Here is a 24,025-nt window from a genome sequence, read left to right on the forward strand (position 1 = left end):
GTCACAACAACCCCGTGCAGTGCTACAGGCTGGGGGAAGAGTGGCTTGAGAGCTGGTCAGCAGAAAAGAGACTTGGAGGTGCTGGTCAACAGCCAGCTGGATGTAAGCCAGCAGTATGTCCAAGTGGCCAAGAAGGCCAATGGCATTTTGGCCTGTATCTGCAATAGTGTGGCCAGCAGGACCAGGGCAGTGATTGTCCCCCTATATGTGGCACTGGTGAGGCCACATCTCAAATCCTGTGCTCAGTTCTGGGCCCCTCACTACAAGAAAGATATTGGGGTGCTGGAGTGAGTCCAGAGATGGGCAGTGGAGCTGGGAAGGGTCTGGAGCACAAGTCCTGTGAGGAGCAGCTGAGGGATCTGGTGGTGTTTAGTCTGAAGAAAAGGTGGCTCAGGGGAGACCTTATCACTCTCTACAACCACTTGAAAGGAGGCTGTAGCAAAGTGAGGATTGGCCTCTTCTGCCATGTTTCAAGTGCAAGGATGAGAGGAAATGGTCTTGCATCAAGGAAGGTTCAAATTAGATATTATAAAACAAATTTCACTGAAGGAGTGGTTAGGCATTGGACTAAGTTGCCCAGAGAGGTAGTGGGATCACCATCTCTGGAATCGTTCAAGAGACATCTGGATGCGGCACTTGGGGATTTGGCTTAGGGGTGATTATGGTGGTGTTAGGTTGATGATTATACTAGATGACCTTGAAGGTCTCTTCCAGCCTTGATGACTCTGTGATCAAAGTTGTGCTGTTAGCTCAGTCTCTAATGGCATTTGGGAGCTGTTCAAATCTCTTCTGCAGGTTTAATTTCTCATCCGCTGCAGCTGAGTTTGCCTCTTCTAAATTTTTTTTTTTTTTTTTTTAACGGAAAGAACAAATTGGAAAATCATCTACACAATCTGTAAAGTTGCCCTTTGGATTCAAAATTTTAAATAAACTTTTCTGCCATGTTGTCCTGATTCAGAAAAGCATCTCAGCACACACTTAAAATCTGTTTCCTGAGGGACAGTCATATTTTAAGCTTGTGCTTAAGTTTTCTGGTTGAATAAAACTGCTTTCCTGAACTGGTGCCTTAATGATTATGCCTCCTAATGGAATTATAGTTCTTACATACACATGGGTAGTAGTTGTCAGTAGTTTGGAGATAGGATGATACATCTTTTCATACATGTCTTTTTTTCTTTATTTTAAATCTTTAAATAAACATATACATACCAGAAGTTGCTTCTTTCTCTGGTAAGTATCTTTTGTGATCCTATTATTAAGGTTTTCTTAGAGTTGATTGAAAAAACTATACATCGTTGTGGATCTATAGACATAAAAACATAGAGCATAGTTTTGAATCTGAGTGAAACCAAAACTATCTTTTCAGGCTTACAGTGGTGGTATTTTTTTTTTTTTTCCTTTGGTGAGGGGGGCACATGGGCAAGGTATGTTGGAGAAGTTTGGCTGGGCGTTGGGAGATGAGGCAGTGTTTGTATAGCAGAAAGGAGTTGATAGACATACTACTGCTTTTCCCTGATGTATTCTACAGTGAGATGTGAGCTGCTTGCATAGATTGTTTCATCTACTTTACATTGCTTTAGAATAGAGGTGGAGGGAGAGAAGGAAAATTAGCAGTCAAATACTGCTTTTCTAAAAATCAGTTGATAAAGCCAAAAGAATAGATTAATTGTTGGAGACAGAATGAAGAGAAAGTAATTGTTTCAGAAGTTGTCATATCTTGCCGCTAAATACCATTGGGGGTGAGTTTCACAAAGCATCAATTTCTAAAGTAACATGGCATTTAACCCCACTTTCCACCAATCAAAACAAAATTCTGAACCCCAGAATACCCCTAGTATTCTGCGGTACTTGCATACAAATGAAGTATTCCTATTTGAGCACACAGTTGCTAGGACAAAGTCAAATGTGTGGTGTTAGATTATGGCAATCTGAAACTCTTCAAAGTGGGCTGTATCTAAACATTACTTTCATTATCAAGCCATATATTTTCACTATATTGTCTGCAGGACATAAATATGAAACTTTGATTTTGCAGGTACTGGGTATGAGTTGACACAATTGTCATATATGCATCCTTTACACTTAGGTAGTTTCTTCCACCTTCCACATCTGCACAGTTTTACTTCTCCCTTAATGGATTGGCCACATACACTTGTGAATGAATAGTTATCCATGCTGTTTTTCATTGCATTGGTTATGAGATCCACTGAAGGAAAATAGGAGGGAAGTGATTTTTTATGCAAATATTCCACTGCTCTGCATACAGTTCTTTAAGGGAGGGAGGGTGGAGGGGGCAGAAACCTCTTCTGACAAGTCAAGACTTGTTTTTATTTTATGGACTGTGTGGTGGAAACCACAGTTATCTGCTGCTAAAAACTGAACTGCAAGCAACATAGTAATAATAACTTTAAATTGCCAAAAGGTGTGTTATGATACGGTTGCATTTGTTTTATTTAATACCATTATATGTTTTCCCATAACAGTTATCCATTTGTGTATAGATGTTTCCCAAGTATTTGTCCTGTACTTATAAATTTCTAGTTTGGGAAGGAGTTCTTTTCACAGGTTTGTAAGAAAGCCTCTTAGTTAATATGTTCGTTAAAGGAATTTTCTCTTTTGTAAGAGGAAATTTAAGTTAAAAAAAACAAAACTAAAAACAAAGTTCCAGGAGAGGGGGGTCAGGAGTTGAACAGCTGTAGCAGTAGAGTTCCTTGTAAGGAAGCATAAGACCTTGTGTGTGCACACATGTGTATGGTTTTAATTAGTGGAAATACTTGAGGCTTCCTACTAACCCAAGTTTACATTCCCAGGATTTGTTTCTGAACTGTGAAATGCAGAGAGGTAAGCTGTGCTTTCTTCTGGAGAAACATTAACTGGTTTAGCAGCCCTCATGTCCATTTCTCAGGTAAAATTAGAAATAGAGCACAAATGCATTTGGTAGGCTATGGACAATCTCTCAGCTGAAGGGCAGAAGGATTAACTATTTATACAAAATATGCATATCAGCATCTCTAAGCTAATAATTTGGGTCACGTTGGATGTTCACAGTGAAGAATGCAAGACTGAATTGAGAGTCCAAGGTATGGTCTTTTCTGTTAGCAAAAAGATGCAGACGTACCTCCATTTGTATTTCATAATTCAATTATTGGAAAATACATTTTTATTTTTGTTAATGACAGGTGATTTTGCTAGGGGCACTCCTGCCAAATATTAAATCAGTGCCTCTTGCATGTAGTGGGATCAGCCTGATGTATCCCATTAGGTATAATTTGCAATGCCATCCTGCTTGTATAATTTAGAGTAGAACCCCGCAGAAGTGTAAATAGAGATAGCATATTGAAGTTCTAAATAACACTTGTGTTTTGAATTCAGAAACAGTCACTGATTATGAGATGCAAGCTTTTTATTTGATTTTTCTTTAATATATAGTTAAGGCAAAATTGTCTTATAAAGTATTCTTAAGTTTTGTAGACAAAGCATAAATGTTATTGTATATGTGCTAATTGTGGCAAAGTTTTACATTATCATTCTAGTTGGTTTTTACAATAAAGTTAATTTTACAAAAAACACTTTTCTATTTTTATGTACTGACATATGCAATAAATTGATACATTAAAAGTGCTGTTAATGTCTTGTTCTAGTTTGTGGTCTGTCTTCCGCATCTGTGAAGGGGTAGTTTTGTTTGCATGGTAACAGATCAACCCCAAGGTATTGTTTTCAGTCACTTATTAAAGCCAGAGCACATGGGCTAGACATCTGCATTGTTAGATGTGCCATTTGTGGAAAGCTATTACAGCAGAGGAAAAAGCATATTACAAATATATTTCTAAGCTTTGTCATGTATCCTTACTTTCAAGAAGTGTTAGTAAAACTGGTATGTAGTAGCTTTCCATCACTTTCTAACACATTTTGCATTTCAAAATTTCTGTTGTCTGGGGATCTGAGAGATGGTCTAAATATTATGTCCATTAGGAAGTATTTTGAAGTGTTTCTGACTAGTTTTACCACCTATGCTGGCAATATTTGAAATGTCAATTTTAAATCCTATAATGCCACTCAGATTTATAGTTAATTCATGTAGCCGGAGTGGGATACTCAGTCTGAAGAAATTTCTACTTTCTTACAGAGAAATGCATTACTAAGCTTATATCACCTCTGCTCCCATTCGGCATGGTTAATATGAAATACCCAGAAAATAAGGGCTTACTGCTGTCTTTTCTAAGGCTGCAAAATGTGTGTCCTCTCCTGAATTACTGCAAGGCTTACTTACAGTTCATTTTTAACCCAGTACCTAGGAAACGGGGCTGTGGGTGTGGGGTGTATGTGTGGTACATTTGGACACTGTTCAAGATACCTATTAATTTGGAATGAAAAAAAAATAAAAAAGGTACTTCTAATTTTTGTAAAGAAGGAAATGACTGTACAGGAACAAGTCCAGATTGGGTACTTCATCTGAATACTGAATGAGAAGCAGGTTGCTGTCTTGTGAATTATATCACTAAAACTTACTTGCACTGTGCTATTCTGGAGAACCTAAGTCTTGCATTTGCTTTTTCCTACTTGAAAATTGATAAGCAGCTGGGCTACAAAGTGCAACATAAACTGTGTCCTGGAATGTCTCATGATGTTATATTCATTTGCTTAGTAGACAGGCATAGGCCTTCATATCAGGCAAAACACCATATTTGAAATTTTGTCTGAATTTGTAAGTACTGATTAAATCATAGTAAACATTCATGAGGGCATATGAACATCTAAACTAAAATTGGAGCAGCCCTGCCGAGAAGGAGTTGGGGGTGTGCTGGTGGATGAGAGGCTGGAAATGGCCTGGCAATGCGAGTTTGCACCCCAGAAAGCCAAACATGTCCTGGGTTGCATCCAAAGCAGCATGGCCAGCAGGGCAAGGGAGGGGATTCTGCCCCTCTACTCTGCTCTGGTGAGACCCCACCTGCAGTGCTGCATCCAGCTCTTGATTCTTCAGCACAGGAAGGACATTAAGGTGTTGGAGGGAGTCTAGAGGAGGGTCATCAAACTTAATAGAGGGATGGAGCACCTCTTCTATGAGAAAAAGCTAAGAGAATTGGGCTTGTCCAGCCTGGAAAAGAAAAGGCTTTGGGGTGACCTAATTGCATCTTTACAGTACCTGAGGGAGGATACAAGACAGATGGAGAGGCTTCTTACAAAGTCATGTAGTGACAGCACAAGAGGGAAAGGCTTAAAATTGAAAGACAGTAGGTATAGATTAGATATTTGGAGGGAGTTCTTTGCTGTGAAGGTGGTGAGGCACTGGAAAGGTTGCCCAGAGAAGTTGTGGATGCCTCATCCCTGGATGTGTTCAAGGCCAGGCTGGATGAAGCTCTCAGCAACTTAATCTAGTAGAAGATGCCCATACCTACAAAAGGGGTGTTGGAACAAGGTCCCTTCCAACACAGGCCTTTCTATGACTATGAAATGAAACCTAGACCAAAGGCTTGCTGTCTGTTAAAAAGGTTAAAAAGACAAGGTAGATAAGGTTTTGAGAAAATGCTGAACCATTGTCTAAACAAAAATTATTTGCTGCAAAGATATTGAACATGCCTGAGCTTTAAATCTCTTGTTGGAACCTATTCAGGGTCTTCATTTTAGACTTTGTACGGAGTTCTGTCTCTGTAAGTAGATAAGGAAGGTACACTGATTATTTTCTGGATTTGTTTTGAAAACATTGATGTGACTAATTTGTTATGCTTCAGCTTGGATGGGGGTAGAGTAACGCTTGTAAGGCTTGGAAAAACAGCAGTTTTTCTTTCTCCGAAAGGCAGTGCAGCTTAAGAGCAGGCTTGGTTTTATTGGTATTAAAGAACATGGTTTCACTCCCAACTGGAGATACGTACTTAATAATCTGAAGCAATGAGCTGAATACTGCAAAGCTGCAAGGTGGCTGACAGAAATGTACGTATGTTCATGTACCAAGTTCAGAGAGATGTTGCCGCTAGCTTTGACAAGTAACTAAGGAACGGATTGTGCTGCTTGAAGTCAGATAGAAAGGAAGTTCTACAGCTGGTTTGAATTACACTTAACGTCTGGCATGGGCTAATTATTTACAAAAATTCAACGGGAAAGGTCAGGCAGAGAACCCTTTCCTGCCTGTCCTCCAGGATTCAGGGACAGTGTAGCAATTACATACAGCTACAAAGAAATAACATTATGATTTGAAAATACTTGAATCCTTGTCCGGTGCTCTCTCTTGAAGGTCTCCAGACTGTAGCAGCAGCAGAGCGGCCACTCCCACATGAAGGGCCAGGGCTCCGTGTTTATTTTGTTACCATACAAATGCATTTTTAGCCCATCTGTGCAAAATCTCTTAAGTTGCATAGTGTCAAAGAGGTGGAGAAATGCAGTTCTCCATGTTGCTGGGTAGCAAAGCCAGTGAGACTGTAAGAGAAGTGGGCTTCAGCTGTATGACAGAGCTCCTTTTTCCCTGAGCAGTAAGAAGCAATTGCTGTAACATCATGGGGGGGGAGGGGGTGAAGGGGAGAAGGCTGGCATTTAGCTGCTGTCGTATATAAATCCTGGGTTGTCTTTTTATATTTTGTATGTTTTTAAAATTATTTTCTAGCTGGCTCTGCTGCATACTTTGAAAGACACCTATAATAATTGCTTTTCCTTTGTGTCACTTCCTTTTCTCTTCGAAAGCACTGTAATAACCATATAAAAAGTGACAATGGCTGCAAGTGAGCTGTAGGTTTACTTTGTATAGTATGCATTTGGACCCAAATTGTCTAGATATCTAGAGAAATAAAATATTGCAAGGAATAAATCGAGGATGGCATATCTAAAATATGCAGAGACATTTGTATTATCCTCGGCAGTTTTGAGGCAAAGAGAAAAGATTACCCTTTTCGCTTCAGAAAAATCTCATAGAATTTTTTGTTTTCCTTTTAATAAGGTAATTTAACAAATAAGGCTTTAACTGTTTGTATAACACATCCTTTACTTGCAAGGTATTCAACAGCTTACAGAAGTTAAAATAATAAGATGTAAGTTATACAGCCACAGGAGTGGAGTATACAGAAATGACTACTTTTTGGATCCATTTGTGAGGCAGAACTTGCCAGGATTTGTTACCGTATAAGTTTTGGTTAATGGCTGAAAGAGCTAATTAAGTGTTCTTGAAGGGAGTGTCTGCTGTTTCAGAGGGATATCTGTGAATACTCTTAGTACAGATTTCTTTAATAGCAGAAAACTATAATACAGGATTTATTCTGATCTCTTCCAAAATAGTACTCCTATTTTGTCCATCTTCAGAAAGGACTTGAAATTAAATGGAAAATTTCAGAATGGAACCTTTGCTTTTTCTGTGCTCCTCTATCTGTTCTGCACTGTCTTGTGTGGTAAGGCAAGATATCATGGTCTCTTTCTTGTAATAACCACAGGGACCATTTTGTGGCTGCTTCAGAAGTATGTGAAGCTGGACCCTTGCCACTGGAGACATACTTTTAGTGTGGCCTTCGACACACTTGCCTGGATCTCTGGGTTGCAGCATCTGCACAAACTCCTTTTTAAAAACAGAACACTGGCTTTTAAGCAAACTTTCATGTTCATGGGTTTTTACCCAAGCCTTCACAGTCATATCAACTGCTTCTCTTTTGCACATTAAACTTCATTATGGGTTTTTCCTCCCCCACAAAGAAGATGCTTTTGTGGTTAAAGAACATAACTGGATTTCAGGAAATCAAGAATTCAGTTTCTGGTTCAACCACAAATTTCCTGTATGACTGGTTACTATCTCTGCCTTGGTTCCCTACAGATGTAATGTTGATTTTTTTATAAGTTTTCAGGTTAGCAGGACCTATCTTGATAATTTCATCTGATAGTCTGCATAATGGAAATGAAAAAAGTAATTGCTTGCATAGAATTACAGGGCTTGTTTCTGCTGTAACATCTTGGAAATTTTAACAAGCCTTAATTTTGTTCAGGAACTCATTTTCCTGTGTTTTCATGAAACAGTCTCACCTTTAAGAGTCTTCAGTAGTACTGTGTTGCATTTTGGTTTTCATTTATTTATTATTTTGAATTTTACCTAAAATGTTTGCCCTTTTCCCTGGAAGTAAAAGACTTGGTTAAGTAGAATTCTTTGACTAGCCAAGGCATTTCTTTATAGTTTTCCTCAGCTAAATTAAAGAGGTTTTTTTGGTCAGTTAATCTGAGTGTTCACCATAGCTCATCCTTTGGGTTAAGGAGACACTATGGTGTATGCACAGATCATGTACTGTGCATGCAAAAAGACCATATTTTCAGGACACCTTTTCTATGAGCGCTTATTCTTATTTGCTTGCAGAGTTAGATGCCCAGGGCTAGATTTCTGCAGTTTAATGCAGTGACATTTTCTTTTGTAGAAATAGTTTGAAAAATGCTGCTTTGAACTGGTCCTGAGGCAGCCCCTAAGGTTTTTCTGCCCACATGTGTCTTGAGTCAAAAATTGTTGATGTGGTACAAATGTTTGCAAAAGGATTTTCAGGAAGGCTGTCCAGTAGAAGCAGGCTGCTAACCAAAAACTGAATACCCTTTCTGAGATTAGTTCTCTAGGTCTCTTGTATTCATTCTGGATTTTTGACCTTTTTCACTGTTCAGTTTTGTCAGTCTTAGCTATATGCAAATAGGTTTGTCAGTATAAAAGCATGATGCTGTTTTCTCCTAGCATATATATCCAAATAGTATACCTCTGTTTCAAGAAGAATATTGCACTGAGAGCTTGTGTTCAGCTGAAATCATCACCTTCCCATGTCTCCTAATGGGAGGCTGATCCGAGCACTCCTTGGTCCTCTTTAGTCACACCTTGGTTTAAAACACAGTAGAAACAGCATGTGCTAATCTTACTGACTTTGCTTTAAGCAGGCTAAGGACTACTTTGCAGCTCTGCCAACAAGAGGAATCATAAGGAGAGTATGTTATGAGAAGACATAGTGGCAAGCATTGAGGCATCGACTCCTCGGGTTCTAGGCTCTGCAACTAGCATGGGGTTTTTTGTTTGGTGTGGGGTTTTTTGGGGGGGTTTTGGGGTTTTTTTAAAGTAATTTTTGTGATTTAATTTAATGCAATTAGCAATCTGCAATTAACTGAAGCTCCATTTGATTATATTAGAAGTTGTTCAACCAAGTCTATTTCTAGGTAACTCATGCTCGTTTTCATGAATGACGTCTTACTGTCACTATTTACTGTTCCCATTTTTGTCATCACAGAAGTTGTCTGAAGTTGTATTTTCTTCTAAACCACATAACTGCTTATAAATCTACAGAACAACACAAGGTTGCCAACAGAGAGATCCCTTTGATGCTCAGCTACAAATGCCTATTGAATTTAACAATTTCCCATCTGTGGGCTGTTGTGATTTTCCTCATCTCCCCTTTGAAATTCTCATTGATCAGAATGATAAGCAAGACAGAGCCAGATGTCTTACAGAAGTCCTCTATGTCACCACAATTATTTTGTCAGCCCAAATAATGACCCCATTTAAAGAGGCTGTGGAGGCTGGGAGCAGCCTATTTTCTCTAGAAGTGGCTAGAGCACTGCTATTTATACACTGATCTGTTATTTTCTGATACATTAATGACTGCAGAGACCTCACTGGCCAATAGTTTCTTGGTATTCCTGGATAGCTAGTTATAACTTCCATTCTCTCACTCGGTTTCATTTTCTAAAATAGCACTTCTTTTACAACTGTCACATTATTTTTTATTTTTGGAGCAGTCAGTACTAGGCTGGTAATGCTCAGATGTCTAGAGACACGTGAAGGCATGTCTGCTTAGTTCTAATAATCGCTTATTCTGTTAAAAAACCCCTACATTAGTTCGCATTAAATTTACTTCAAAATGCAGCCCCATTTACAGCTTAACTTAGCCTTGAAAATAGGAGCAGAAATGGTATGGGTATTCTGGTTTTTCCACCCCACACAATTTCTGTATAATTTCTGACAGCATGTATGGGGCTTCTGGATACAAGCTAAGATACATGGTGTATTTGTTTCCTTTGCATTTGGGAACAGATTTACTTGTCTGTGCAGGATGGTGTGGTTGCAGGAGGTGACAAAATAAGGAAAAGAGTGCCTTGCATCACAACGGAAGATGATAAAGCTTATAATCACACTAAATTTCTTGTAGCCTTAAACAGAAGAGGAAGAGGCTACGAAAGTTGTTACTCTATTGTTGTTCCTTCTTCCTTCTCCTTCCCAACAGAAAGAACTTGATCTGAACTACTCTGATAGGTGTTGTCATCAGGATTTATTACACAGTATTTGGACTGACCTGTAAAAGTTTTCTCTTTTGCAAAGATAAAGTTTACTTGCATGGTAAGAGGGGTTAACCTGTTGATTTTAGCCATAATGGTGATACTGTTTATCTTTTTTCTTCTGTCCCAGACCACTGGAGCTTTGAACAAAGTGGTAAAAGTTGAATTTTGTGTGAGAATAAAAAAATATATGAACGTGTGTGGAATATCTAGGTAGCCTTACTGTTGCAAAGAAAGGAATTCCTAATATAGGGTTTTAAGATGAAAGGACTTAAAAAATCTTAAAAGATGAACTTAAACCAGACACTCAGGATTCACCTGAGTGTTGGCAGCATACATGTTGAAAGTTTTGCGTCATGTTTAATTTTTAAATTCACTAAATAATTATTTGCCCTTTCTCCTTGTTCTTATTTCCCCTCTCTTACTCTTTTCAATCCCCTAGTTTTTACCTCTTCTAGTTCCCCCTGCCAATTTCTTCTCCCTGCTTCTTTGTGTTCCTTTTTGCATAAATGAAGGTTCTTGAATTCTTTAGAGAGACTGTATTTATTAGAAAAGTTTAATAAAATGTCATCCCTTTTCAAGTTAGTTTGATGAACTGAACTGCAGACTTTGCAACTTCATACAGTTGAGAAACCCATAATTTGTGACTCATACCTGGGAGTATTTTTCACTTTTGTTTTCAGGAAAGGACAAAAAACTTATTTTGAATAATTTGTCTCCTCTGTATGCATATTGGCACTTTAGATATGAATATAAATGTGTTAATATAGATGATATAATGTATATACAGAGTACATCTATATGCCTTCACACACACAGAGGCACATGTCTGCCATACGTGTATGTCTTTTAAGGAGCACTGGATGAAATGCTGCCAGGAAACTTTACATGGTTTCTGCACTTCTAGATAAGGCTCGAAATTACTGGTGGTTCTGGCTGTGCCAAAATTTAAAGATTATGGGAAATGGCTATAGCAAGCTGCCACATAAATAACTAGTGGAAAGTGAAAGGAGGAAGGTAGGTTGAACAAGTAGCTTGTGAGAAAGTATTCATTTCCAAAATGCAGCACAGAGAGGTGAAAACAAAGGGAAGACAGAATCTTAGACGCTCACTCTGTACATTAAGTTTAATGGTGCTATCAACGGCTTCATATGACAGGAAATGATCTGGGCGTTTTGTTCACTTATTCTGGATGCCCTTAGTTTCAGAGAGCAACTGGTAACATGGATTGCACCTCGGAAGGGGACAGCTGAACTCTCCCTCTGGCTTTAGTAAGGAAAGAGCAGCGATGAAATCCGTGGACTGTGTGCACGTCATCCAACAGAAGGATACCGCCTCCTCTCCCTCTGCCCTCCCTGGTGCTGTTTCAGGCGCCACGGGACTTTTTTCTGTCACATTCCCGTGGCTTGCAATGCTCCTGTCCTCTTGTCTTGCAGCAGTGTCTCTTTACCATGTTATCATCCTGAAAATAGAACTAGAAGCTCTGCGCAGCGAGCTGATCTACAGCGTCCAGGCACGGTCTCCGCTAGACCAGCCACTCGTGTCCCCCGATGAAAATAAAGCAGGTACCCCTGTTTCTTCCTTCCTGCAAGTGTCTGCAGCTGACGCCAGGCAGGTAAGCTGGAGGGGTGGGTTTTGACTCGCAGGGCATGGGCAAATGTGGGGCTGCTTTCACTGACTGTTGCTTCTCCTTGATAGGAGAGCAGGCTTGCTGGTACTGGTCCGGTTGAGAGCTTCCAAAAGGAAATCTGGAACGGGAGTAGAAACAGGGGCAGGCGGTCTGCCGCCAACACAGAAGAAAAAGGTAAATACCAGCTGATGAAGTGGGTTGGGATGCCGCAGTTGGATCCTGTCTAGAGAAAAGCAGGAGTGTTTGATTCATGTTTTCTTTCTCCTGTCAGTTTATCCATGCTCCCAGAGCCCATTCTGGTTTTCAAAATTATTGGTGGATGAATAGTGTTAACCATGGGCATATTCTCTTAAAGGATAGAATATTGAATCACAGAGTGTTTTGGCTTTGAAGGGACCTTTAAAAGGCCATGTAGTCCAATGGTCCTGCAATGAGTAGGGACATACTGTTTAAGGTACCAGATATTTATGCTATCTGCAGGTTGAACTTTGAATGTTGTATCCCAAATCTGCATGAAGCGTTAGAGTTGAAAAAGGCAACTTCAAATCATTCAGATTTTCAATTGTTCAATTCTCTCTGATAATAGTAGGGAGGGAAATCTATTAATAAAAATGCCAATTCATTTTTCTGGGAAACAGAAAAGAGAGAAGTAATGAGAACTTTAGGGAAATAGGAGCTTTCAAGGAGAAAGGCTGGCTTGTACCTGGCAAAAGAGGCAGACTACAAGGAATTCAGAAGTTTAGCATCATTTCTACATTAAAACAACCTATCAATAAATAGTAAAATTAATAAAGGAATTCCTATCCAGTAAGTTTTTTTTTTTTTTTGTCATGGTTCTCCTTTTTAAAAGGTTCTGCAAAGAACACTGACGACTGTGCTCCATAAAAGGTCTCCAATGTATATTATAGTGTTGACATAATAATGGGATATATTTGTTTCCTTTGGGGATAAAATACCTGCATTTCTTTCTTTTTCCAAACACAGTGGGGCCTTATAAGATGAAACACAGAATTTTATTATACCAGTTTGCGCACATACTCTAATTGCACTGAGTAACTAAAAATATTCCTGAGCTGCTAAATCAGTTCACTCTTCCTATGTATACTTTTATATTATTTTAACTGATATCTTAAACTATTTAGAGAACTTGAAATGGAGTAAATTATTGGTAAAGACTAGATGAAGGTTTGCTTAAAATGTGTTTCTCACTGGGCAACTAACATGAAATGTATTTCACTTGAGCTTCAAGTAAGCTAAATGAAATTTAAGTTCTAGAGTATAATCCCTCTACTTACTCCCAATATTCAAAAAAACCCCATTAATTTAGGACATCACCTAAAATCCACAGGTTTATATGGGATTTATTCTATTTCATTAGTAGTCTTTGATTCAGGATCTTGGCTAAGAAAGATTTCGCAAACAGGACTGAGGTCATGATTGCTTAAATTGTATTTCTTGTAGCCTGTTTCCTATCACAGGAACCACAGAGTTCCCCTGCCCTCCCCACCCTAGGAACTCCCAAATAAAAACAAGTGATCTAAAGTACAAAAGTCAAAAAATAAGGAGATGTCTTTTCTTTAAATGAATGTTAGAGCATCAATACTCTGCAAGCAATCCAGTTTCCTTGACAATAGCTTTCATCTTTAGCCTTATTGCTCTTTGAGGTGAGCAGTGTTTGGGGCTCCTCAGCTGTGCTTCAGTGTAGACTTTAGATTCTTCTCATCATGTAGCCACCTCTGATTATACCTCTAACACTAAAATTTCAATTAAGCTACTTATTTCTGTAAACATTTTTTAAGGTATAGCTGTCTTTAAAGTTGTTTAGGATGGATGACAACACAGAATATGAACATCCGTTTTAAAGGGAAAAACTACATCAGTTGACCTATTACAAAAATGTTTTCTAACATGAACCTCATATTTTTATATATAAAAAAGAAAAAAAAGTAAATTGCAAATCTTGCATTTATATAAAAAGTTGTTAGAATTAGCTTTCTGCCTGCAAAAAAATTACAAAAAAATTAGCTTTTCAGAGTTCAGTAAGATACTATATTTTCTCAGATCAGATTTCACTGATGACCATGAACCTACTAGTTAAAGTTAGATTTTGTTTTAGCAGGGTGAGTTAAATAGGAGAACATGGTGTTGTTCATGGTGCTGAATCCAGTCTACTACTTGGTCATGTACACAGAATTACAGGCCCTGCATTTTGATCTTTTGACATCCATATCTGGGTACCAGAATCCCATCAGCCTCCAAACTGTCCTGCAGATGTGTGGCACTCATTCTGTTATAATGGCAAATAAATTAGAATATTGAGTGAGGTGCCTGTTCTTGTCCTACTTCTGTTTGCTTCAGCAAGGTCTCAAAGTAGAGTCTGATTTCATGATTATTTGTTGACCCATCATTTTACTTTTATATGGATCGATTCCTTAGAAAGTTAATATTTGAAAACATCACTGATATATAATTGCTTCTCTTGTGCTTCAACAGAGAGCAGAAGTAAAATATAGAACTATTATTTTTTTTTATAAATAAAGTTATTGTTCAGTTCTGGGGTTTTTAGATTTTAATTGCTAAATTCCAGGAATGGATACCCCATCACTCTTTTTTTAGACTCAGCGCAGCCTTTCTTGAACATACTGAATTTCCATTTTAATGCACACAAGTGGCCACAAATTAGCATTTTGATTAAAGGACAACTGAATGGAAGTGGATTTAACACAATGTTGTTTCTTATTTTATGGGGTATGCATTTGTCTGTGCTGATGCATAAGACTATTAGTCATCAGTAGTTGCACGTTTTGTGTCTTGTGAAAATTCCAAGCTTGGGTAGGTTGAAGAGAAGTGTTTCAAGCATCAATTCCAACTAAAGCTGCACAGCTAGCAGTCAGAACCAGAGTTCTTGATACAATGAGTAGGAGGTAATGGCTGATTTTGAAAAGTACGCTTCTGGCAAATGTCAGATCAGGACACGTAACAACAGATACACTTTTTCTTTTTATCTTTCTCTCTATAAATTTTGTGTGTGGAGGAAAACTGGTCCACAACAAAAGACCTCTCCTGAATTTTATACTCTATTCATAATTATTGATTGTGTTGCCTGTGTGTTTCTCTCTGAGCTGCACGTGCACTTGAGCCCAGGAATAAGATTTATGTACCGTTGTCTAAGCCAATGTACAAACATCAAATTTCATTTTCACACTCCCTCAGTGCCTCATTCTGATGATTATTGTGGGATTCTGATTCCCATGGCCTAGGGAGGTGAGAATCAGGTCTTCTGTAAACTCAAATGCAGGTGACCTGCTGGGATCAGATTGGAGTCCCCATGGACTACATTTACTTTGCTGTATTGAGGTTGCCCAACTCCTTGCATGTATGTAGAGCTTCTATGTAATTCCACAAATCAGTGAGGCAGGGTAACCTGGCATGTTACTTGGCAATTGTTTTTTTTACTAGCAATTCTCAAGTTCCACTCCAGTATCATTTGTGTCCATAGGAAATAACTATTGCCTTCCAACAATGGTGTGAGAATTTTGCCATCCCTCTTGATAAAATTGCTGTACTGGAAAATCCATTTGTTGGTTGGAAGTATTTTGACTCTGTATGTTGTTGCTTTAGATATCTGAGACAGAGGGATAGCAAGAAGTTTTACAAGTGGTACTTGACTTTAGTGATCTTTGAATTGAGACGCAAGCTTTTGTTACTAACTTAAACAAATGCCACATATAAAATTCCCTTACCAAATATTCACAATACTCCATATTTTATTGTTTGAAGAGGTCAAATATAAAATAAAAATTCAAATCAAATTAAAAAGAAAAAAGAAAGGCCTACTTCTTGAAAATATATGTTATCCTGATTTGTTTCTGCTGACAACAGCCTAATTCAAAAGGAAATAGACCCTTCTATGCAAAAGGATAGAAAATTACTTAATGCAATGCCTGCAATTTCACATGAAGAATTTCACTGAATGGATGAGTGAATAAATCAGTGCTGTGCATTATGCAGAACACTGCACAATCAAAAATACACCAAATAGGCTCTAATTTTTAAAACCAACATTCTGCTTTAGACTTCATAATAGAAATCTGAATTCCTAGTAAACAATTCCCTTGTTTTTCTGATTGTAACATGTTACTGGCAATTCTATGAAGGTCAGAATAATGCTACCAATTCTTTGAAGATATTTATTAGATCTTAGTCATACCTGCAAGGTATGATCAAGGCCTTTTAATGCAGGGACTGATTGAATCCATAATTAATGCCATATAAAGACATCTCTATTAAAAAGCACCAAATTAACCAGTTGTCCTGGTTTCTGCTGTGATAGACTTCATGAACACCAGTTTATAAAAATGGACAAGCAAAAACTAGAAAAAGATCTCTTGTCATGAGAAATCAAGAAGTTAAGGGAAGAAGAACTACAAATGGTTCAAGAAAATGCTTGTCCCTTACAAATTAAATTGTCTAGTGTTTAAATGTGCTTTGGGAATCCTACAGAGAACAGATCTAGATAAAAAAGGAACCTAAATAAGCAGGTCTGAGGGTTTTTTTTCAAGGTCAGGGTTTTTCCTAGGTTTTATTTCAGCAAAAATTGGCACAGATGTCTCAGGCCTCAGATATCAAAACTTTAAATTTTATACATGAGCTCACATATAGTAAACTTGAAATTTTGTTTGGATGGATCATTAAGTGAGATCGCAAAATACTAAAATTATTATGCAATTTAGATAATAACAAAACTTGCATGTGAGGGAAAATTTTATTTTACCAATACAAGGTCTTAAGTCATGGAGATATGCAGAAAGCTGGGTTGCTGCCCTGCAGCAAAAGCTAGTAGGTTTTTTTAAATTGTGACTACATTGCTCAATCAGTAGAGAACACATCACTTCGTGTGCCGGCTGTGGTTTATAAAGGCGTCTGGACTGACTAACTTCTTCAGAATTGGGTCTTCTGTTCATGGAATAAGACAGACTCTGAAATGAACTTCTGCCAACCCACAGCCTGCAGAGTAATTAAAATCAGCGGAAAAAAAGAATGTACGTCAAAGCAAAGCTATTATTTAAAGTCAAAAGAGGGTGGGGAACGCTTTAGCATTCTAGATACACTTTTATACAGCTAGATCTCATGGTGATACTCAGTCTAGATGTTTTTACACATTTTCAAGATGTATTTTATTAATCCTGTATTCTGCTTTCATTATTAATTATTCAAAAAGCCTTTGGACTACAAAGATGTTGCTCAAGTTTGTTTTATACTAGGCTGAAAGATTCAGGTAGAGCTTTTGATTTATTCTTCACAGTACCAATAGCAACTATTCAATGTGTATTTTGATATACATATATTCTTCATATTGTATTTAAGGTAAGATTAGGGTACTTCTTGGAATAGAATTGGAAGCATTTCTTAACAACGTTAACTTTTTACTGAAAACTTCTGTTAATTCACTCAAAAAATGTGCTTTGTATGTCCATATCTTCTCCTTAATAGTAGTAGTGTTTACTTGGAATTTGTTTCAATGAATTACTTAATTTTAGGCATGTAAGTAGTTCCACTGAAGTCAAAGTGAAGTACTTGTATATACTGGAAATAGTTATGGGTCAACTTTGGATTCAGAACATATTTTTGAAGCATGATGTTGTTCAGTCCCTCAAGCACTTTTTTAGATATTGTTTGTCTTTTGTAGCTTTAGGCAAAATGGCCACTATGCTAGTTTCTGTCTCCTTATTGTCATGAAGGACACTATTGCATCCATTTTTTTCAAAAACAAGCTTACTATATTCTGTGGAGGTTTATTCCTATCTGCATGTATTAAAAGAGACAGAATTTTTTTTTAGAGATTAAGTGTAGATCTGATGTCTGTAGAATAGAGTTAGCATGTGTTTTAAAAAGATGGAGTTGATCTCAGACTGTTCTGATCTTGCAGATTTTAATTACTGTGAGCAGTTCTCAGCAATGCTGACTAGTATTTCAGTGCTGCAACCAGCTGAAACAGAAATTCAGACTGGCAAAGTGAGAATTAGGATAGTTTCAAAAATGCCCACCAAGTTTGCCGAGCAGTTTTAACAAGAGTTGCTAAAGTAGCCATAAGTTTTGGTGCTTGTAGACACTACTCACTGGTACCCAGCTGGATAGCAGCTGGTTAGTGGGAATCATCACAAATCCTCTCACTGGGTTAGTGGAAAATCCAGTGGCCATACTAGTTGGTTCTTTTAAAAGCAGGAATTAAAATTTTGATTTAGCTTACTGAAATACTGGGGAATCAGCAAATTCCATTCACTAGGAAGGCATTTTGTCCCAAAGAAGAATTAATGTCTTGTGAAATTAATTGACTGATGTGCTGTGTTGTACATCTCCACAAAATCCCATTTTAATTTTATTTAGAAGTTTATTTTCCAGAAAAGTGTTTTGCTCACAAGTGTGATAGAAAAATGTCTGAATTATAATACCTTTTTAAATTTTTGGTTGGCTTGGGTGTTTTTATTCCTTACCAGAAGGCAGATAATTCAGATGCCTTTAAATTCTTGGCTTGAAAAAAATCTGTAGACTGTAGCACGTTACTGATGTGTATTGATAGGACTCAAGGACACATTTCAGTGTGGGAGACAGGAGTTTGGATGATAGCATTTCTATTAACATAACTAGGGCTTGCAGGCTGTGATCATTCTGGCACTGGAGCATCCCCAGATGTGCACTTGAATCCTTGTGCGCTGCCAGCTGGCATGGCTGAGTGCTGGTGAACAACCAGCCTTCTTCTGCTGTTTTCAAGAAGGACCCCTTAAAAAGGAAACTTAGAAACAGAAAGAGTCTGCTTTCCACCCACATCCTCTCACTACCTGCTGTGCAGCAAGAGGTTTGTGCTACTGGACACTTGGTTGCTCATGTGGGTACCACTGGCAGACATAGAAACAGGATCCCACAGATCCATGGCACTACCCATTATAGCCAAATCCGTGTGGCCAAATCTGACCCACAGCCTTCTTGGCTGAAAAGTGATAAACAAAATGGAGCAATCCATGGCAGAATTTTCTTCTCTTGACTCTTAGTAAATTCATTTGGTCTCTGTCAAGTGCAGTAAATGTTACTATTCAGTTTTCCATCCTTCAAAGTAGCATGAGAACCAGATGTTTTGATTAAAATCTGCTCCAGGCAAATGCAGCTATTCTTTTTTCCTTTTATCCTGTTGCCTGACACTTACGCTTAGCAGGATTTTTTATAAGATCTTCGTTTCACTTGCAAATCTGTATTTTAACATTCTTCAGTATTTTTCTCTGAACAAGCACCTAATTTCTCATTAGTGTCCCCAGTCTACAGTTTTGAGCAACACATTTTGACAGATACTAAGCTATCTGTTATGTGTGCATTAATTTGCTAGGAGTCATCTCTCTATTTTCCCTCTTAGTCTCAATATAGGTTGACTGAGTGTACATATCTGTAGTGGCTGATGGAGCCCTCTTTAACTAAAAACCCAAACTATGCTAAACCATGACAGTATCTGAAAACATATTGAAAGTACATATATATGGATTTTGAGAATTTATTATGAAAGTACCATATAACCAGTATATATGACTAATATTTTATAGCACTATAACTGGAAAGTCATTTCTCTAAATAATATGGCAAACACAGAAAATCTGCTATCTATCATAGCTGGCAGGGTTGGGGCTTTTTTCAAGCTTTTGCTTAGAAAATTAACAAGGCTAATTGACCTGATGATTTCTAGCTCATTTGACTTACTGCTACATAATTTTATTAGGACCAGATATTAAAAGAAGCAGGTGTTACTTGTGCTGCTACCTGAGGCCTCCCACTTAGCTGCATGATCTCTGAAAGTCATCTAGCATGTGTTGTGACAGGAATTTTTGTTTTGCACACTTGAGTAAGATCTGTGTTAAAACCAATAGGTTCTGTTTTAAAATAAGTGGTGAGACTAAGAGATTTCTTTCGTGTCCTTTTTTTTTCTTAAAGTAGTTTCGTAAGTTTACTCTATTCTATTACTCACTTATGTTTCTTTGATTTCAAAATGCTTTCACTTTGCAGTGCTGCAGGCCTGCTTGCAACTGATTGCTGACAGCAAAAGTGATATCCAACAGAAAGGTAAGAATATGTGCCATGATTTATAGTTAACTATTCCATGGGATAACTGTTTCAAAAAATTTTCCTAACTTCTAAGCAGTAGAAGTTTTGACTGAGTTTTGACAACAAACTTAAAAATTAAAAAAACCCCCACCAATAACAAAATAAAACAAAAAACAACAAGGTCCCTGCATCTGGAAGGTCCCTATATCTGGATGTCTCTTGCAAATATCATCTTTTCTGTGGGGAAATCCAGCTAGTAAGACTGGAAGTTTTGTCTAGAAGTCAGCTTTGTTAATTTTTGGCCAGTGAAAAGGAAGAATATAACCTTTCTGATCACCCAAAATTATTTTTTCTTTTAGATGATTCAAGCATTGTCCCTTGGCTCCTGAGCTTTAAACGTGGAACAGCTCTGGAAGAACAAGGAAATAAAATAGTGGTCAAAGAAACGGGTTATTTTTTCATATATGGCCAGGTGAGAAGGCTCAGTTCACTTCAGCATCTGACTTTTGTAAGGATTTTTCAATGCCTCCATACATTAAGTTTGAAGTTTTCACCTCCTCTATCTGTAGGTTTTATATACGGATACAACATTTGCTATGGGACACCTAATACAGAGGAAGAAGGCTCATGTGTTTGGTGATGATCTCAGCTTGGTGACATTGTTTCGCTGCATCCAAAATATGCCACAGTCTTATCCAAATAATTCTTGCTATACTGCTGGTAAATATCTGCATTTTCCTTTTCTTTGTTTGCAAATAAACTGTATCAAATGGAATCTCTAGTGTTGGGCAATTGTATTGTAGCAGTCATAAAGAACTAACTGCAAAATTACAGAATACTTTCAGAAGATACGGTTTTATATAAAGTATCAACAGTTGGAGATTATGCATCTAACTTGGTGATCTGAACAATTTTGCTCTCTTGATTGACTCTGTAAAATGGTTAGACATTTTGGTGCTTCCAGTTAGATGCCTGAGGCAGAGGAGTACCTACTGTCCTTATTGAAGAACTCAGTTTTACTTAGGAGTTGAATTCCACATTTAGTTATATTAAATATTATATATATTTATAATATATAAAAATAATATAACAATAGTTATATTAAAGAGCTATATTTTCCTTTGAAATGTCACATACGAATTTTAGCCATCCAATATGTGCAAACCATACTGTGATATTTCTCCTCCTTTTAAAGGCTACTGCATTTTTAGTCTTTGGTTAGATGAAAAACAGTTAATTCCTGTAAGGTGCTCTTTATGACTGCACAGATTAGAAACACCACAAAAAAGAACAATTAAAATTTTTAATGCAAGTCCAGCAGGCTCAATGCTCAATGTATGTGTATATTCCTGCAGTAGTATTTAAGGAGTTGGTGTCAAGGCCTATAAAACCTCATTTATCATCTCTTATCTGTCTGTCACTTCACCTTAATGGTGGATTTGAGGGTTTTCTCTTTGGTTATTTTCCAGCACTCTTTTTTCAATGTGTTATGAAAAAGTGGGCAACACTGAGTGATGGAGTTGACTGTCAGCAATAAATGGCATTAAACAAATGGGATGTGGCAGGAAGCTAATTTTTTTCCAAATAAAATTAAATTCCAGCTAACTAACTAACTAGATATTTTGTCCTGGCAATTGAGGCTGTCCAAACATTTCCTTTAATTTTCTGGCCCCTCAGCCTCACATTCTGGCAACATAACCACCTTCAATTTCATGTATACTCTGACTTTACCCTTGTATTACTGTTCCCATTTCTTAACTAGGATCTCTATCTTGCCACTTCATGATTCCTGCTTCCCAAATTCCCACTGTTCTGTTTTCACCTGGAAAAGCAGTTCTGACTGCTCTCTCTCATGCTGTTGAGCATGTGTCACAGCAGATGTTAGATGTGTTCTCAGCTCAGCAGCTGCAGCTTGAAGGCAAGATGCTCTTGGTTATATCAGCTGATGTGTGGCTGGCAGGAAGCACTTTTGTGCTCTGCAGTTGCAGTGGATAAGCTGATTCATTAGGTTGGTAAAGCTCATAAGACCTCCTCCAGAAGTGTGGGAATGGAGTGGTTTAGGGCCAGTAATACTCAATGCTGACTTTGACTGTCTCATCACCATAACATGAGGAACCTGGGTACACCACTGTTAGAAATTTTTGCAGTGTTTGCTTAAGTGAACTGTGTTATGCCGAGTGCAGTGTGGAAATTAAGTCCAGCTTCACAGAAGATGTTAAGTGTCCGCTTTGGATAGGCTGTAAACTCTAAGATTATGCCTTAAGATAAAAGCACTCATCACAAATAACAAGCCATGCTTCCATTTGCAAGATGACACATAATGACTTTTGAATACCATTTATAAAATAGTGTATTTGATATATTAACTTAAAAATATTCCAAATCTTTTGCCAGGCATTGCAAAATTAGAAGAAGGGGATGAACTTCAACTTACAATACCACGGAGAAGGGCTAAAATATCCTTGGATGGAGACGGTACTTTTTTTGGTGCAGTAAGACTCCTCTGAAGCCTTTCATTTCTGTTATTATGCTTAATGCCATTTTCTTCTCTACCTATGCCTTTGTCAGAAAAAATATTGGATTGTAATAAAGCTTCCAATTCAGCCTCTCCTAATTCATCACAGGCTTCTAAAAATTTTCTTCACTTTAATAAGCAAACCCAAAACAGGAAACATACCAGACATGCTTGTGATATAGCCACCATGTGATTACCAGAAAGCCAATTCATTTTAGACAATGGGAGACTCTAGATAACAACTATAAAGCAATGAGGTTTTGGCTTTGAAACAATTTGTTGTCCGTATGGTAAATCAAAGAAGGAGTTGACCAAAAATAACAGCATGAGCAGGACTGCAGACTATCGAATTGTTATCCATGATTGAAAAGGAAATCTAAAATAAAAGTGTATCTTAGATTTGCATTCTTTCATCAATAAAGTATTTGATATATAATGTGTGGGGAAGAAACATCAAACAGTAGATTTCTCACCACAAAATGAAATTGTTAGGTGGGTTCTGAGTTTTGGGGTTTTTTTCTTTCCCCAAAAATACTGGGAAAGGAAAAATTCTAAATGTCTGGGATAATGAAAACAAATATACAGAAGAGTAGCCACTGTCTTGCTTCTTCTGTGTGAACAAAAAGTGAATAAATTACTAAAATCTGTTAGCATTTACTAATTAGAATTAATTTTACTGAAAAAAGGACATGTAAAATGCTTCAACAGCTCAATCTTCAAAGCATTGCTGCTTGTTAAGGAATATGTCTACACTTCTATGTAAACAAGGCTGGCACAGGAAGAAACACAGTGAAATTAGACACAGTACCATGAATTGGATTTCTGGCTCCATAATTTCTGCAGTCATATAAAGATGTGTATATATATACAGTATATAGATATATTTGTATATATTTGAAAGTATATACACAGACATATGTCTTGGGCATTTGGGCATAGAATTTTATCTTCTTTTGAACAGTTTATCTAATGGAAATATTACTTCATACATATTTTTTTGTATTTCCCTTGCTTCTTGCTATGATCCATTCTATGCAATATAGTAAAAAGAAAAATCCAATAGATCTGGAACCAGCCATGCAACTAAGAAAATACACTTGTATCTCAGAGGCTTTTTCTGCAGTTTTGAATATAGTGCTTAACTCTGTTTGACAAAAATATTCAGAGCTGTAGAAAGAATAAACAGATGTCCTTTTTCCCTTTCTTTTGTCTGGCCACTTAGTTCAGTAGATAGTATTTATGCCTTTTTTTTCCCCAAATATTGTATGGTCAAAGGAGCTATTGTACTTTTTCCCCTGATCTTAAAGAAGCATTGAAGTGGTATTGGAATAGATAAAAAGTAAAACCCCCACTAATGAATTGTACTTAATTTGAAAATATTTTTTAGGACCTGAGAATTGTGGTATATAAGCTCACTTAGTAAAGAAAAGATGCTCTGTATATTGTAGTCTCCTTGTCTGTTTTTATGAATTGTGATTTGATTGATTTCTCATGGTGATAGACAATAAATAAAAGAGATTTGGATCTCAGAA

General features: G+C 37.4%; 1 protein-coding gene across 3 annotated transcripts; it reads left to right on the forward strand.

Annotated features, from left to right (window-relative positions):
• The first annotated feature begins 282 nt into the window (after positions 1 to 282).
• Positions 283 to 24,025, forward strand: TNFSF13B (TNF superfamily member 13b). 3 transcript variants are annotated; one of them, XM_019283031.3, is made up of 7 exons: positions 283 to 3,080; positions 11,700 to 11,878; positions 11,962 to 12,067; positions 19,940 to 19,996; positions 20,338 to 20,450; positions 20,548 to 20,698; positions 22,373 to 24,025. In XM_019283031.3, exons 1-7 carry the CDS (start codon positions 2,996 to 2,998, stop codon positions 22,483 to 22,485), a joined length of 804 nt encoding a protein of 267 aa, XP_019138576.1. In that variant the 5' UTR covers positions 283 to 2,995; the 3' UTR covers positions 22,486 to 24,025. The 3 variants fall into 3 exon arrangements, with proteins under 3 accessions (XP_019138576.1, XP_019138575.1, XP_010392442.1); XM_019283030.1 differs by having other exon boundaries at positions 3,034 to 3,080; positions 11,466 to 11,878; positions 22,373 to 24,023; XM_010394140.4 differs by lacking the exon at positions 283 to 3,080 and adding an exon at positions 5,592 to 6,464 and having other exon boundaries at positions 11,466 to 11,878; positions 22,373 to 24,023.

The sequence above is a fragment of the Corvus cornix genome, chromosome 1, assembly GCF_000738735.6.
Source record: "Corvus cornix cornix isolate S_Up_H32 chromosome 1, ASM73873v5, whole genome shotgun sequence".
Classification (NCBI taxonomy): Eukaryota; Metazoa; Chordata; class Aves; order Passeriformes; family Corvidae; genus Corvus; species Corvus cornix.

What these genes read in the sequence shown, in the direction of transcription:
- TNFSF13B (XM_019283030.1), top strand. Translation starts at nt 11,552, where the DNA reads ATGAAATCCGTGGACTGTGTGCACGTCATCCAACAGAAGGATACCGCC. An exon ending in AAGTGATATCCAACAGAAAG is followed by an intron (nt 19,997 to 20,337) that starts GTAAGAATATGT and finishes TTTTTCTTTTAG; the next exon opens with ATGATTCAAGCATTGTCCCT. An exon ending in ATTTTTTCATATATGGCCAG is followed by an intron (nt 20,451 to 20,547) that starts GTGAGAAGGCTC and finishes CTCTATCTGTAG; the next exon opens with GTTTTATATACGGATACAAC.